Here is a 15,214-nt window from a genome sequence, read left to right as displayed (position 1 = left end):
CGCGCCAGACACACACGATGGAGGGCTCAGCGGCGTTCCTCACCTGATCCCCATCCTCCTGGCCGCAGCCCTCTAATTCTCTCTCGTTGTTTGTGTCTCTCTCCACCCTTTTCCCACCCACTCTCCCGTCAGTCTGACTCGGAGGTGGCCGAGGCGGGGAAGGCCATCAGTCTGTTCTTCGAGGAGAAGCTGCGGGAGATGTTCCCCAACCAGAGTTTCCCCGTGGCGGCCGAGGCCGAGACGCAGCGCGAGGAGGACGATGAGGCGATGGAAGACTCCGACGAGGACGTTGTGCAGCCAAAGCGCAAGCGGTTAAAAACGGACGAGAAGCTGTTGCACATAAAGTGAGATGCTGTGGGTGTGGAGGAGATGGCAGAAGATGGATTTGGTCTTCCTTATCAACATCGGTTCATTCTGCTTCATCTGTGTAATTGAAATGTGAACCAGACAAACTGTACCACTCGCTCGCCTGCGCTTCTAAAAGGCCTTTCTTCTGTGAAAGAACTCACAGGGACTGATGGAATCGCCTTTGCCTCGAGGGAGGTGGCCGCCCACGCTGAAATCCCTGTACAGATTTATGTCCAGCAGTTTGATGTTTGTACATTTATTGTGGACTATGCTTTATAAAGGAGGTGGAACACCCACCTTCCAAACCCTTGACGTATTATAAAGTTTATCGAATGGCCTTTCAGGCATTTGTATGTGTTTGTTGAAGAAAAAAAAAGATTCCATTCGTTGTAAATAATAGAAGCCAAACTGGAAAAGTGACTGAGCCTAGTCGTCGTTTGGTTATTTACTTCAATAAAATGTTCAAATGGACCATACACACATGTACCCGGTATGGTTTGACCCTTTGTTACTTTGCACAGAACCATCGTTGAATATATATATGTGTGTGTGTGTGTGTGTGTGTGTGTGTGTGTGTGTGTGTGTGTGTGTGTGTGTGTGTGTGTGTGTGTGTGTGTGTGTGTGTGTGTGTGGGTGGGGGTGTGTGTGTGTGTGTGTGTGTGTGTGTGTGGGTGTGTGTGGGTGTGTGTGTGTGTGTGTGTGTGTGTGCGTGCGTGCATGTGTTATTCAACATGGCTGATTGGATCACTGTGATGTCATTTACACTTGATTGTATTGCCATCACGGACGCCATCATCTCCGAGCATCTTGTTCGGCTCTGGAAGTTGATGGCATTAAATCCGTCATTCCCTGGCGACCGTCTTCTGTGTGTTACAGGGCCCAATTCATGTGGCACTTAAACCTCCTGGTTTTAATAGAAGTACCTTCTGTAACATCTGTTGACCTATAAATTCCAGCATTGGTACTCTGATGTTATTTTAACTAACTCTTGAATATCCGAAGTATGAATAATCAGTCGGAATTAACGTGGACAATATTTCCATCATTAAGTTCCGACTACTTTTAGCACGAGTTGTGCACCTCTGGTTTTTTTTTTTTTTTTGCCACGGGGGAAGGTGCCGTGTTTGAATATTTTGCATTCAGGGAAGGTTTTTGCTGAAGTTTTGTCTTGCGGGCGCACGGGTGAGTGGCTTCTCTCTCTCTGTGTGTGTGTGTGTGTGTGTGTGTGTGTGTGTGTGAGAAAGAGACAGTTCAGGGGGGATCTGCGGGGACCACCAAGGGCCACCAAAACAAATGATGGTGGTAGTAGCCTAGTGGGTAACACACTCGCCTGTGAACCAGAAGACCATTGTGTCCCTGAGCAAGACACTTACTCCAGGGGGGACTGTCCCTGTAACTACTGATTATAGGTCGCTCTGGATAAGGGCGTCTGATAAATGCTGTAAATGTAAAAACCGGCGATCCGCCTCCGTCTGAGCCGCCGAACGCGATTTCCCCCAAAGAACCGCGGGAGCGCCGGGCTTCGCGCGGCCTTTCACCCCGCGGTCCCGCCCCGAGCTCGGCCCGGGTTTTTCTGCTGAGTCGCCGGCCGCGGTCAGGTGAGCCGGTCAGCGGAGCAGGCGGCGAACTTGGACTCGCGGGGACATTTTATCCAACAAGGTACAATGTATGACTTTTTTTTTTTTTTGCCAACTCTTAAATAACAATAAGGTGCGTCGGGAATTTCCAGGGAAAAGTCGAGTTCGTTTTTACTTTAAATAGTGGCGGAACTTCGCAGCTCCGTGTGAAGAAATTCAGGGAATGAGAGGCCGACGCGCCAAAGGACATTTTGCCCCGCCGTCGCCGGGATTATAATTAATCGGGTCATTATTATTATTGTAGATTTTTTTTTGTTATCTTTATATGACGCGGAGGAATGTGTCCCGTTTGTCACCATGAAGAGTTTATTCGTGTTCGCAGCCCCGCACGATGCCGAGTTGCTTAAACCCAGAAAATGACCGCGACGGCTTAACAGCCTACGTTGGATTTTACTTTTTTTTTTTTTTTTAATTAAGCGACTTTTTTCGCGTTTTGTTATAAACATCTACAGCGAACACCGAAGTTGTTTTAAAAAAAAAAAAAGCAAAAAAAAAAAAACAGGGAATATAAGCCACGCCCCTCGCGGTGACGTATGCGGAGAGACGGACCAATCGCGGCGGCGCTGCCCTGTTGACGTGTAAACACACTTCCGACGCGTTGTTTGGAACGGGTATACCTTCTTTTAAAGGGCTTTCGTCGCGTTTACGTTCACGAATAAACGCAGTTTTTTTGTGTTTCCACGTTGCAGACATGAGCTCGGATGGCGCCCTCTCCCGGTTTTCGGACGGGAATTTCACGTCCTTGTGCCCGAACGGGTCCGAGTGGGTTTGGAACGGGCTCGGCGAGTGCGCCCAGGACGCCCGGGACATGGCCAGTGTCGTCCTGGGCCTGCTGTCGATCGTGTGCTTCATGGTGTCCTCCATGCCGTGAGTAGAGAGGAGGTGGCCCTCCAGCAGGGTCCGTGTGGCTCTGATCCGGGATCTGTGTCTGGCTGCTTGCAGGCAGTACTACAGCTCGTGTCGCAGCGGGAACATGGACCGGGCCCTGTCCATCTGGTTCCTCCTGCTGTGGCTGGGCGGGGACTCCTGCAACCTGGTGGGCTCCTTCCTGGCCGACCAGCTCCCGCTGCAGGTGAGGGTCCGCCGGGGCGCTGCTTTCGCCGCCCGGGTCAGGGCGCGGTCGGTGTTGTGATGGAGTTGTGCTTTTTGCAGACATACACGGCGGTGTACTACGTTCTGGCCGACCTGCTGATGCTGGGAATGTACACGTACTACAAGGCCCGGAACCAGCTGCGCAGCGGTGAGTCCCCGCCCCGCTTCCCTCTCTTACTCGGGTGTCGGCGTGGAGTGTGAAGTGCTTCTCCGTTGGGCCCCCAGACAGGTCTGTGCTGAACGTGCTCGGCGTTCTGTACCTGCTCGGAACGTCTGCTGTCCTGGTCACGCCACCGGGGCTGGAGCTTGGGGGGGACGCCGCCCGCGCCGGCTCCGGCCGCCGAACTCTGCTGTCTGTAGATGAGGCGTCCATACAGGTGAACGGTTTGTTTTGGGATTTCGCCATCGGTTCCGCGCTTGACACTAACGGACGGAAACGCGTGTCTGCGCTGCTCAGGCCTTTTCCACCAAGGAGATCGTCGGCTTCACCATCGGCTCCGTGTCCTCGGTGCTGTACCTCTGCTCCAGGCTGCCGCAGATGTACACTAATGTAGGTTGACAAGCCTCGGATGCTTATTCACTTTTTCCATCAAATAAGCATAAATACAACAGACAGCACAGCATAGGACCGCCAGGCCACTAGCCTAGCGGGTATCACACTCACCTATGGACCAGAGGACCACAAGGACCCAGGTTCAAACCCCACTTACTACCCCCACTTATCCCTGAGCATCTCCAGGAGGACTGTCCCTACTGTCACTACTGACTGTAAGGCGCTCTAGATAAAACGATTGTGATGCACAGCACAGCACACGGTTACACAGCGGAATGTGTCATCTGCCTTTAACCATCACCCGTGTGGGGACGGTGCTTTGAGATTATGGGGCCGCTTCCTTAAACGCTAGGCCACCACTGCTCCAATAAGGGCGTCTGATGACTGCTGTAAATGTTAATCATTATTACTTAACATGATCGTGTGCTAAATCTATTCTCACCCCCCCCCCCCCCAATATATAGTACATGTAAAATATAAAAAATATTGTGTTAACAGGTGTGATGTTCTGCAAGTGCTGTAGTTATCGAGTTTATTTGTCTGTAAGGTGCTTTGATTGTGTGGTTTGTCATGAACAGAGCTCACGTGGAATGAATGTGCTCGTTTTAGTTTGAATTTCCCTCTCCCTCTCCGTCCAGTACAAGAGGAAGTCTACAGAAGGCCTGTCCTTCTTCCTCTTTGCGCTGGTGATCCTGGGCAACACTACATACGGGCTGAGCGTGCTGCTGAAGAACCCCGATTACGGCCAGGGGGAAGCTAGCTACGTGGTCCACCATCTGCCCTGGCTCATTGGTAGCCTTGGCACCCTCAGCCTGGACCTGATTGTATCCTTCTCACCGACCATGTCCTCCTGTAACATGACTGATGACCCTCTATATTGATTATTTTTTTTGATGTTGTCCTTCACCATTTGCCCACCCAGATCTCTGTACAGTTCATGATGTACAGGAAGAAGCACATAGACCTCATACAGAGCGATGAGACCGCTGCTCTCCTGGGCAACTGAGACGTCCGCCTGCTGTTTGGACGATTGGACCCTCCTCAGTCTGCAGGACAGAGCACTCCATTTCCCGTTCCTTCAACACTTGATCATGACCAATTTAAAGAAAAATTTGAATTTAGAGAAGCGACCAAACCTTTCAGTCTGTCTGCAGTGCGAAATCGTGGCTCTCCAGGTCCTGGTTCTGCTCACTGTGATCCTGTTAGATTGGATTGGATTGGAGGAGCAGGATTTTCCGCATGGAGGGCTTCGGGATGGGGGCTGGGATATTTTCCAACAGGTTATGATGGTCAACTTGTTGAAAACAGTTCTGTGGGTGCTGCTGGTTCCACAATTTAGAAAATGCGTGGTCTGTACATCGGGGATATGCTTTTAAAAGTAAAATGTTAGTAAAGGGACATTGGGAGACTAAATGACACTAGTAATGTGAATCACAGTACTGTATTTTTATTACACTTTTTAAAACCTTCTTTCTCAGTTACATTAACCAGGTTGTGATGCCTCGTGTCCTGTCACGCAACCACAGGGTTCCTGAACGTTCTGTTTTAAACCTGACGAAAAGGGCCATTTAATTCAAGTTATGTAAAATAAAAGTGCATTTATAAAAAAAAAAAATCACTCACAGGCGTGTAACCGCCAGTGTTCTTTGCTGAAGCATGTTTAAAATACGATTCTACATTTTTATTTAAAATAATAAAACTGTACATGTGCCTGATGACTGTGGTCGTGGTCTTTCCCCCGTTCACCACATTTACTTTACTTTACATTTACATTTACATTTATATTTACAACATTTAGCAGACGCCCTTATCCAGAGCGACTTACAACGTGCTTAAGTTACCATCGATGAAGAGATCAATTCCGGTTCACTAGGACCCCAACTATGAATACATCTATTTTATTCACTCTGTTGTAGATTCTGTACACAAGTTCGACAACAAGAAAATTACAATTTAAATATTCTTTAAAGAGGAAGGTCTTGAGCTGCCGTGTGAAGGTGCTCAGTGACTGAGCTGTTCTGACCTCGAGGGGAAGTTCATTCCACCACCGAGGGGCCAAGACGGAGAAGAGTCTAGATGAATGTTTTCCTTTTACCTTCAGAGATGGAGTGACCAGGCGAGCAGTACTGGAGGCTCAGAGTATACGAGGTGCAGTGCGAGGTGTAATTCTTTACTTTACTTGGCAGATGCTTTAATCCAAAGCGACTTACAAGAGGAACCAGCAATTCTCATTTTGAGTTACAAAACTAACAGCCCTGATAAGGCCCAACTAGTCAGAAAAAGAACATGCACATTCATCATATTTGCTAGAATTCCACTTTCCCTGGCAGTTGTGAGGAGCATCGTGGAATTTGAAGACTGATTGGTCGCAGCACGCCCGCTTCCCAGCCTCGGAGGCGCCATCGCTGCACCTCACGTGCTCCTCGGTCCGAGACCTGCAATCCATTCTCCCGCGTCACAGAAAGCAGAGCCGTGCGCCTTTTTTTTCCCTCCTCTTCATTAGCCCCGTTGCCTGTAGTGTCCTGTTAGGAGAAGCAGCGCGGGCCCTGACCCTGGGAACGTCTTAGTGGCCCCCAGTGAAGGACGGAAGGGTTCAACGGGGATGCGCTTGATGTGTGTGTGTGTGTGAGGTTGGGGGGGGTCCGAATTCTAAAGTGACAGCCAGGAAGTAGGAGTGTGTCGCAGTTGTTGTGAAACCCCGCTTGTGGCGGCAGGAAGAGGCCGTGATAGGCCGCGGCCATCCATCACCGGGACGGACGGGGGCTGTTTATAAACACTGCGCTGCTGGGAATGTTCTAATGAGCCCCGCTCACTCGCTTACTGCGCCCTCCGACGCCCCCCCCCGGACCCCAAAATGCCCCCACTGGCTCCTTTAATGAGCAGATCATCCTGCCAGAGCCACGTCGCCCACTGAGCACTTTTAAAAACGTTCACATGTCTTATTCATCATATTTTTCCCATCTTCCCACTGGTCTGATGTCCTTGTGGTTCCTCTAGTGTCCCATACCCTCTGGTCGTCTTTCATTCGTAATTCCACTGATAATGTTGTTTATTAGTGAGAAACCCCGTACAAGCTCGAGTGGATTGAGGGAGAACTGTTTGTTCAGTGTGTGTGTGTGTGTGTGTGTGTGTGTGTGTGTGTGTGTTTGGCAAGTGTAGAATGTCAGAGGCTGGACCGCAGTCAACATTACAAATGTAAGAGGGGGGAAAATCAAGAAGATATAGGCAGAGTGGCCACGGCAGACGGCAGCTCGCGGTGAGTGTTCAGCAATCTCTACTCCACTCACGATCAATTCGAACGAATTATCTTCTCATATCTGCAATCAATATTTAGCTATTAACAATTATATGGGTGATACATGCTTTTTTTTTTTTTTTTTAGTTTGCCTGTAGTGAAAGATTGTTCATGTGAGGAGCCTGATATGGCTAAAGCATGGCTGCACAGTTTATTGAGCTTCTATTAACAGTAGAAATTATTAATAAAGACCTTTATGTGTGTTTTACCACCGAACTGACTGATACACGAATTGACTTAATCCTACTGTAACAATCCAGCTTTAGAGGACAGTTTCTGTAAAATGTGTGTATTAATGACCATGATCATCATGTGTAATTAGATGTCACTGTAAATAAATTAGCCTGGGCCTTTACTGTTTATTGTTTCTGGATATTATAATGCATCGCGTGTCGTTCCGAATGCTGAAAATCTGTGGTTTCTGGGGCCGTTTTAATGACTTCATGTTTTTTTTAGGGCCACTTGCTACCTAATTGACTATAAGCACAGTGAACACAGAGAACAGGGGTTCATGTTCACCCGGTGTAATAAATAGGGGTCACAGATACAGCGACAGGTCAACGATAGGCTGGCGCTCAGGCTTCTTGTGTGGCTTTACTGTAATAAAGACTCCCGGCGGTGGGCTTGGACTTTACCCGCCGAAGCCCTCACTCCGCCTGCCCACAAGGCCACTCTAATCTGAGGGCCTGCTTCCTGCTGGAATCTGTAAACACGGTGCGGCCTACGCCAGGCCGCTGGCAAACATACGAATCCTGCCGGGATAAAGAGGATGGATGGGTGGTCTGTGGGTGAGAAACATGGACAGTTCCAGTTCTGATAAAAAGTGGGGGGCTGCGCAAATTAATTGGGCTCCAGTAGCAATAAGATAATGTATTCTTCAGCGTATATTTGTATGTGTCCTGTGGATTTGTTTTCTATATTTATAGCACCTCAGAGTTCAAAATTGCATCATGTTGGGAATTCTTGAAGACCGGGCAGAAGTGGTCAATGTCAAGTGGCAGCGGTCAGTGTTTCACTTTCTCGGTTTCTCAGCATGATGATTTAATGAAGCACGAGTCCAGCAAAAGAGGGGTCTCAGGACGTGACCCTCCAAAAGTGATGGATCGCTCCAGCAACAAAAACACAGCCCCCCCCCCGTATTAGGGAGTCGGAATGCAAATATAGCTCAGTTTCAAAGCGGACTGCAAATCCAGTGAGTTATGGTGGCACGTTATGGTGTTATTGAGTGCCGCAATCGCACCAGGGGTTTAGAGTAAACTCATCCAAACCAACTGCACTTAATATCAGGATATGGCTAATGCTACTGTACTGATGATCAGTAAGTAAAGTGAAGTGATTGCCACTTGTGATACGTAGCAGCGCAGCACACGGTCTCCCTAAGTGAGCCTGGGGAGAAGTGTGTGGGGACAGTGCTTTGCTCAGTGGCACCTCAGTGGCACCTTGGCGGATCGGGATTCGAACCGGCAACCTTCTGATTAACCGCTAGGCCACCACTGCTCATACAACAGCAGTTACATTATGACCACATTGAGCAGCCCTGACCCGTCCAGGCATGGACTCCACTAGACTCCTGAAGCTCAAATCATTAGTAGCAGATTAGTGCCACCATGGATCGGACACCCAGCACATACTTCAGATGCTCAACTGGATTGAGGTCCGGAGAATTTGGTGTTCAAGTTCCTTAAATAATTTTCTCGCCTGGTGGCAAAGGACATTATCCTGCTTGAATAGGGCGTCGCCATCAGGGAATCCTGGGGCGTACTTAAACACTAAGCATTTTTGGTAGGTGGTGAAAGTAACCCCCACACGAACAGAGGTTTCCCAACAAAGCATCAGCCCCCCCTCGACCAGCTTGCCTTCTTCCTATAATGCATCCTGATGCCATGCCTTCCCCAGCTAAGCAGCAGACACCCACTGACCATCGACATGATGTAAGAGAAAATGTGGTTCATCATATCACTGCTCTGTGGTCCAGTTCATCATCAACTTAAAGGTCAAAATGTTCACTTGCTGTTGAATTGTTCCATCAACATTTAACATTTATGGCCTTTATCAGACACTCTTATCCAGAGTGACTTACAGGGACAGTCCCCCCTGGAGACACTCGGGGTTATGTGTCTTTCTCAGGGACACAGTGGTAGTAAGTGGGGTCTTATTCATGTGTTACCCACTATGCTACTACCACCCACTGCCAGGTGCCACTTCTCCTGTCATAATGTTATGGCTGGTCTATGTAGGGGATGGTTTTATTGATTAAAAAAAAAAAAAGTCCTTCAAGACTGTATATTTCATAATTTGCTCACTGTGACACATCTGGAATCTTGTGTACCTTGGAGACCATGATTCAGCTGAATTTGTTCTCTAAATCTTTGTGTAGATGTTATTTGTGTAGATGCTATGATGTTAAAGGCCTCCCGATTTCCTGAGAAATGTTCTTGGAAAGAACCCTCGCAGTTTCAAGCTGAGTTGATCCAAAATGTTTTATAGTGAAAGGTTGTGCTCCATAGACCCGACCCAGTCTGTTTCCTGGTGGCTGGGAGGTGATCCTCCAAAATCCTAAATCTTCCCAGCGTAAAATATTAACTGCAGGACAAACACTGCAGTGGCAAACAAAGTCAGAGTAAACACTCCCCAAAGATGAGCCGGCTGTCCCAGCAGCTCCCATGGGGCAGACAGCTGAGTGGACCCACTGGAACGAAAACTAGCTCAGAGGTCCCTCCTGTTCCTCAGAAGTTCCTCAACATAGCTTTAGATTGAGGATGAGGTATGGGGCAAAATTATCTGGTCTCCCCCAGTAAGATCTTAAATGAAACTAGTTGCAGGCCAAACCTGCAGAGAACATTAGGGACACGCTGTTTCTTTATAGAGTCCAACCAGAACAGCTGTTTGGACAAGGGTCGCTTGTCTGTCTAATTCTCACACTCACTGTCTCTCTCTTCTGATATTTCTCTCCCAGAGGACACAATTGCACAGTTCTGCTGGGTCCACTGTGATCCTAATATAGGTTTGTGTGGAATTAATATTACACCCTTCTTGTCCCTTTAGAGATCCAGACAGCTTCACTCAGAGTTTGTTCTCCAGCTGTTCCGATGAGAGAGTGGACGGAAGCGGAGATGGCCATGTCAGCCAGTGGCTATCTGTCTTCCTCTGATGGGTACACCATCCCAGAGCCTTTGCAGTTCTATGGTGAGAAATAAATCCTATCTCTTCCATCCGCCCTAATGCATACTCAGTCCATCCATCCATCCATCCATCCATCCATCCATCCATCCACCAAATGCATTTTCAATCCATCCAATCATCCACCGATCCATACATCATCCATACATCCATTAATCTAGTAATCCATCCACCAAATGCATGCTCAATCCATCCAATCATCCACCGATCCATACATCATCCATACATCCATTAATCTAGTAATCCATCCACCAAATGCATGCTCAATCCATCCAATTATCCTTCCATCCATCAAAAGCATACTCAATCCATCCATCCATCCATCCATTCAATAATCCACCCAAATAACAAAATCCAAAATTTGTCTGTTGATCCATCCACCCAGCCATCCATCCAAATACAAATTCCATCCATTCATCTGTCTGAATGAAGGCCACTGTTGTGCTCGACCTGAAGTGATGCTGTTTGCCTGCAGAAGTGTTTACACGGTGCTGCAGACATTTACAAACAGACGTTAACACGGCGTCTGTCACCCCACACTGTTCTGCTGCAGCTGCACCCCGAGGGGAAACATCTGTGTGAGATCGAGATAGCGGGGGAGAGGTAGAGATGGATTGCAGTAGAAATGGATCAGTGAACATGATGTATCTGACGCCCCTGTGTTGATGGTCTTCCCAGACTTTCACTATTGCTATGATAGTTATCCTTATGGATTGGGGTGTTATTCTGGAATAAATAGCAAATTATGGACATACACCAGTGATGGATGGGTGTACAGATGATGGATGGGTGTACCATGACAGGGCCGAGTTTGAGTTACTTTTGACATATCTAATAAGGTTTCTAATTACTTTGTGATGTTTGGATTCAGCATGTTTGTGCCACGTTTGGACCTGGTATCTGAATCCGATGAATCATAACAAGACAACATTATTTTTTTTGAAGGGGCACAGCCTACATTAATGTGCCTTATTTATTTTGCACAGGCTGCATACATGTGTGGCTAAAATACCTTACAGATCTGAGCCAAAATGGCCTCCCGGGTGCACTGAGCTAGATGTCGGAAACAAGCCTTTGAATGACACCTTCCATTGCCAGGCAGATGTGCCTCTGATGTGACATGTGTTCCCTCTGTGGACAGCTCTGGACTCATGACGCCCAGAGACCACAACCCGACTTCCTCCACCACCACCACTGTTAAAAAATAAATAAAAAATACAAATGAACTCGGATTGCAAGGAAAATAAAATGCCGAGCACTGTAACCTCTCAGCTGCATCCTGTTCCCAGAGTCACTTTCAGTTCACAGGGTCCTGCTCTGACGTTTTTAAATGATGTCCCACTGGCCCCATCATAACCATTAAATAAAGCATGAATCACGCGACGCGGTGGATCGCATTCCTCACCCGCGAACTTTGACTCGGAATCCAGTGTAACAGTGTTGAATCCTGTGTTCCCCCTGCAGATGTCCTGGTGGAGCCCCTGAGCTACTCCTTCCAGGAGCCGGACTTCCAGGCTCCGCCGTTTAGCCAGCAGCAGTACAACCCTGTCAACATGCAGTTCTCCATGTACGGCACTCCAACCGCCCCACCATGTAACCCGACGTTCGCCTACAGCCCCCCGTGCCCCGAGCTGCCCTGCGAGCCCAGGATGGAGACCCACGGCCAGGACCGAGGCGCCCTGAGCAGCCTCCCCCTGATGAAGCGCGCCAGACTGGGCCCAGGAGCTCGAGTGAAAGGCCAGGACGAGCTGTGTGTGGTGTGTGGTGACAAGGCTTCAGGATACCACTACAACGCACTCACCTGCGAGGGATGCAAAGGTAACACACGTTGGACCTGGATTTCCAGCCTCATCCGCTTTCTATTACTGATATTTCAACTGGCCAAGCGGTTAAGGAAGTCAGAAGGTTGCCGGTTCGAATCCCCGGGCGCCTGTCATGTATGCCCAATGCTCAGGGTGCAGAGAGGCAATTTGCTTTGGGTTTAATAAAGTATAACAAAACAAAACTAAAAAAGCATCCAGAACATTCCAAAATACGAGTGATTTTGATTTATCCCTTTTGGGACAGCTCCCCTGTCCTGTATTCCAATCACAGCCTAATCGGGAAATACTAGACTACTGTAAGCATGGCAAAACTCATGCGAACATTGCTGTTTCAGGGGTGTCAAACATCCTTGGCCCGGCGATATGAAAAGCTGATGACACACAAACTACAGATCCCATAATGCAGTTGCCTGCAGCTGAATCGGTACAGGAGCAGTTTCCACTAGTGAAAGTGAAGTGATTGTCACTTGTGATGCACAACAGCACAGCACACGGGGCTGACAATGAAATGTGTCCTCTGCTTTTAACCATCACCCCTGTGGAGCAGTGGGCAGGCATGACAAGCGGCCGGGGAGCAGTGTGTGGGGACGGTACTTTGCTCTGTGGCACCTCAGATTACGGGGCCGCTTCCTTAACCGGCAGGCCACCACTGCCCCGCTAGGCCAACACTGCCCCGCTAGAGGTGTGCTATACCGCTGGCTTCCCTTTCGATCCAATACACCGGCAAGAAAATGTCCCTGATTTGGAGTCGAGAATGTTCCCTTTTTTCCCCATCTTTAACGTCCTTGGATTTTCGTCGGGTTCAAGAAATTGTGATTAACAGACTTCAACAAGAAAAGACCATGCGCTAATGACCTGTTCTGCTTTTTCTTGGTGTGTCCTTGTGCAGGTTTCTTCAGGCGCAGTGTGACCAAGAAAGCCGTGTACCGGTGTAAGAGTGGCGGGGCGTGTGAGATGGACATGTACATGCGCAGGAAGTGCCAGGACTGCCGCCTGCGGAAGTGCCGGGCCGTCGGCATGCTGGCAGAGTGTAATGTCCCTGGTATACTGGTTTGGTTGCATTTTGTCCGTTGTGTGCCAGTTCAGGGGAATTCACAGAGGGACTCTCCAACAGGTCTCCTGACGGAGGTTCAGTGCCAGTCTAAGCGCTTGAGGAAAGGCGCCAAGAACAAGGCGGACCTGGCCTTGGGGGTCAAGGACGAGGAGGAAAACTCAGAGGCCAGGAGGGTCAGCTCCACCAGCAAACTGCCAGGATGGGTAATCTTCCCAGCCCTTGTCCAAATATCCATTTCTTTACCTCTCAACTTTTGGTCAATTGTCAATTTTGGAGACAGTGAGACAGACTTATCCGCTGACGGGAGCGGGGGCACTTTTCTGGGATAACGTTTCATTTTTTCTCCCAAGGTTCATTCAGGGCTGTCAGGAGACCAGAAATGTGCACTGGACCAAATAGTGGAAGCCCATCGCCGCTACCGGGGACAGAACAGCCTGCAGTGCAGGGTAGGTCGACCCTGGACCGCTGGACTCTTATTGCATGCAGGGGATGGTTGATTTCAGGTGCTTGTGAACTTCCTGCAGGTATCTGAATGGCTGAACGTAGGGGACGGTGGTGAGAGGTCAGGTGACTTGGCTTCTCCTCAGTCCCAGAGGCTTTTGCAGTTTTCCAAGAGTGTACCAGGTATTCCTCACCACACCCCCAGTTTACCTACATTTATCATGGTGATTTGGGGCTTTCATTGATTCTTCTGATTGGACAGCACACCCTCAGTCCGATTGAATTAAATTAAAATAAATTACTGAGACTCGCTCTGCTTTGTACTGCAGGTTTTGAGCTCCTGGACGGCTCGGACCAGGACACCCTCCTCTCCAGTGCCTCTGTTGAGGTCATGTTCCTCCTGTCAGCGCAGCAGTTCATAGAGAATCCTGGATTTACTTCAGGTATCAGTTTTGAACACCCAGAAATCCGTTTTAATTCACAGAAGTAGAAATTTTATGCACTCATTACACATGCTAATTATGTTCGAAAACTCTAATAGTTTACAGTGGACCATGGTTCAAGTAAACCATTTTTGAAACTTCATTGAAGTTCTATTTTAGTTTAGGACCAGGCCTAATCCATAACCAGGAAACCTAGCCTAAATATATTAAATGGTTATTTATCTTTTTATTCTTAACTTTTTCCTTGTGTACTTCCCTAAACTACTGATTACATGTGAATTAAAATTCATTGAAACTGACAACAGGTAGAAAATGGAAAAATACGACAATGCTAAATGGTACATGGTAACTTTGACAGATAAAATGGTGGATTAGGAACCATAGAGGACAAACTCCAAAAAATGAAAGTGCAATAGTTTTTATGTTTGATGGGTTTCTAGATTTGTTTGTTAAAGGGACATTTCATTTCTCAGCCCTCTACCCAGCGAGCATCAGCATCTCCAGCCACAACTGGTTCAAAACCGCTGACTCCAAAGATGCTTCAGGTGGGGTTATATATTTACACAAAAACTGTGATTAAAACGAAATTTGGTCAAATGCTCTTCTCCACAAGCAGGCGTGGGCGGGGAGATGCTCGGGCCGGTAATGAACTTCTTCCATAGCATGGCGTCTTTAGAAGTGACGGAGGCCGAGTACGCTCTTCTCACCGCTACGTCAGTCCTCTGTTCAGGTGGAAAGTTGCCGACGCTAAAATAACCCCGTAGCAGCGAGTTGTGTGGTGTATTTTTGTTCCTTGACCTTTGGCCTCCCTGTCTGAGCAGACAGGCCGTCTCTGCACGCAGTGAGCTGCGTGGAAGGCCTTCAGGAACTCGTGCTGGAGCTGCTCTCGCGGCTCTGCGCTACGCGCCGTGCCGCCTCCGACCCGAGACGCTTCGCCAGGCTGCTGGGCAGGCTGACCGAGCTGCGGACGCTGAGCCACAACCACTTCACCCTGCTGCGCCAGCACCCATGGGACCTGCAGCAATGAGCTCTTCAGTTGGGCGCTTCCTAACATAGTGCATCCACCAGTCCCATCTTCTCCCTCCGGAGGACTATGCTTATTTTATAAAGGCCTACTACATTTTACTGTGGTGACTTAATGCACGCTGAATAATAAAATTTTACCTATATTATACATTGTGGCATCATTTGAAAAATATCAGCACACCAACCTTATTGATATAATATTGTGCTCAGACGTTTCACAATCATTCAGCTCCATCTTGTGGTGCTTCTTCTTTACATGACATGGAACACTGATGTCTTCATTTACCAGAATCATTTCCTTACGATCAGTCATGAAAAGGCA

At 48.3% G+C, this 15,214-nt stretch overlaps 3 protein-coding genes across 8 annotated transcripts in view; all 3 read left to right on the top strand.

The window, feature by feature from the left end:
- trim33 (tripartite motif containing 33) overlaps positions 1-834 on the top strand; it is a 29,827-nt gene extending 28,993 nt beyond the window's left edge. For all 4 annotated transcript variants that reach the window (XM_028992747.1, XM_028992745.1, XM_028992746.1 and 1 more), the window contains one exon: positions 133-834. In XM_028992747.1, coding sequence (XP_028848580.1) covers positions 133-348 — 216 coding nt within the window. In that variant the 3' untranslated portion in view covers positions 349-834. The remainder of the gene's footprint in view (positions 1-132) is intronic.
- Positions 835-1,803: 969 nt separating this feature from the next.
- Positions 1,804-5,340, top strand: slc66a1 (solute carrier family 66 member 1). 2 transcript variants are annotated; one of them, XM_028994251.1, is made up of 8 exons: positions 1,804-2,007; positions 2,675-2,852; positions 2,928-3,057; positions 3,138-3,225; positions 3,303-3,454; positions 3,535-3,627; positions 4,269-4,454; positions 4,553-5,340. In XM_028994251.1, exons 2-8 carry the CDS (start codon positions 2,677-2,679, stop codon positions 4,634-4,636), a joined length of 909 nt encoding a protein of 302 aa, XP_028850084.1. In that variant the 5' UTR covers positions 1,804-2,007; positions 2,675-2,676; the 3' UTR covers positions 4,637-5,340. The 2 variants fall into 2 exon arrangements, with proteins under 2 accessions (XP_028850084.1, XP_028850085.1); XM_028994252.1 differs by lacking the exon at positions 1,804-2,007 and adding an exon at positions 2,569-2,596.
- A 1,262-nt stretch (positions 5,341-6,602) lies between these two features.
- nr1h5 (nuclear receptor subfamily 1, group H, member 5) lies at positions 6,603-15,001 on the top strand. Of its 2 annotated transcripts, none has more exons than XM_028994259.1 (11): positions 6,603-6,886; positions 9,971-10,111; positions 11,570-11,923; positions 12,818-12,958; positions 13,043-13,185; positions 13,333-13,428; positions 13,507-13,606; positions 13,753-13,866; positions 14,340-14,411; positions 14,483-14,596; positions 14,688-15,001. In XM_028994259.1, the coding sequence occupies exons 2-11, from the start codon at positions 10,015-10,017 to the stop codon at positions 14,891-14,893; spliced, it is 1,437 nt and encodes a 478-aa protein (XP_028850092.1). In that variant the 5' UTR covers positions 6,603-6,886; positions 9,971-10,014; the 3' UTR covers positions 14,894-15,001. The 2 variants fall into 2 exon arrangements, with proteins under 2 accessions (XP_028850092.1, XP_028850091.1); XM_028994258.1 differs by having other exon boundaries at positions 12,818-12,970.
- The last annotated feature ends 213 nt before the right edge of the window (positions 15,002-15,214 follow it).

This window comes from Denticeps clupeoides, chromosome 10 (assembly GCF_900700375.1).
Source record: "Denticeps clupeoides chromosome 10, fDenClu1.1, whole genome shotgun sequence".
NCBI lineage: Eukaryota > Metazoa > Chordata > Actinopteri > Clupeiformes > Denticipitidae > Denticeps > Denticeps clupeoides.
This window is presented reverse-complemented; position numbering and strand designations above follow the sequence as displayed.

Bases quoted from the DNA above. Each gene is read 5' to 3' on its own strand.
- nr1h5 (XM_028994258.1), top strand. From the start codon at position 10,015: ATGAGAGAGTGGACGGAAGCGGAGATGGCCATGTCAGCCAGTGGCTAT. The intron at 12,971-13,042 runs GTATACTGGTTT...ACTCTCCAACAG, and splicing joins GGCAGAGTGTAATGTCCCTG to GTCTCCTGACGGAGGTTCAG. The intron at 14,597-14,687 runs GTGGAAAGTTGC...CTGTCTGAGCAG, and splicing joins TACGTCAGTCCTCTGTTCAG to ACAGGCCGTCTCTGCACGCA.
- slc66a1 (XM_028994251.1), top strand. From the start codon at position 2,677: ATGAGCTCGGATGGCGCCCTCTCCCGGTTTTCGGACGGGAATTTCACG. The intron at 3,455-3,534 runs GTGAACGGTTTG...TGCGCTGCTCAG, and splicing joins TAGATGAGGCGTCCATACAG to GCCTTTTCCACCAAGGAGAT. The intron at 3,628-4,268 runs GTAGGTTGACAA...CTCTCCGTCCAG, and splicing joins TGCCGCAGATGTACACTAAT to TACAAGAGGAAGTCTACAGA.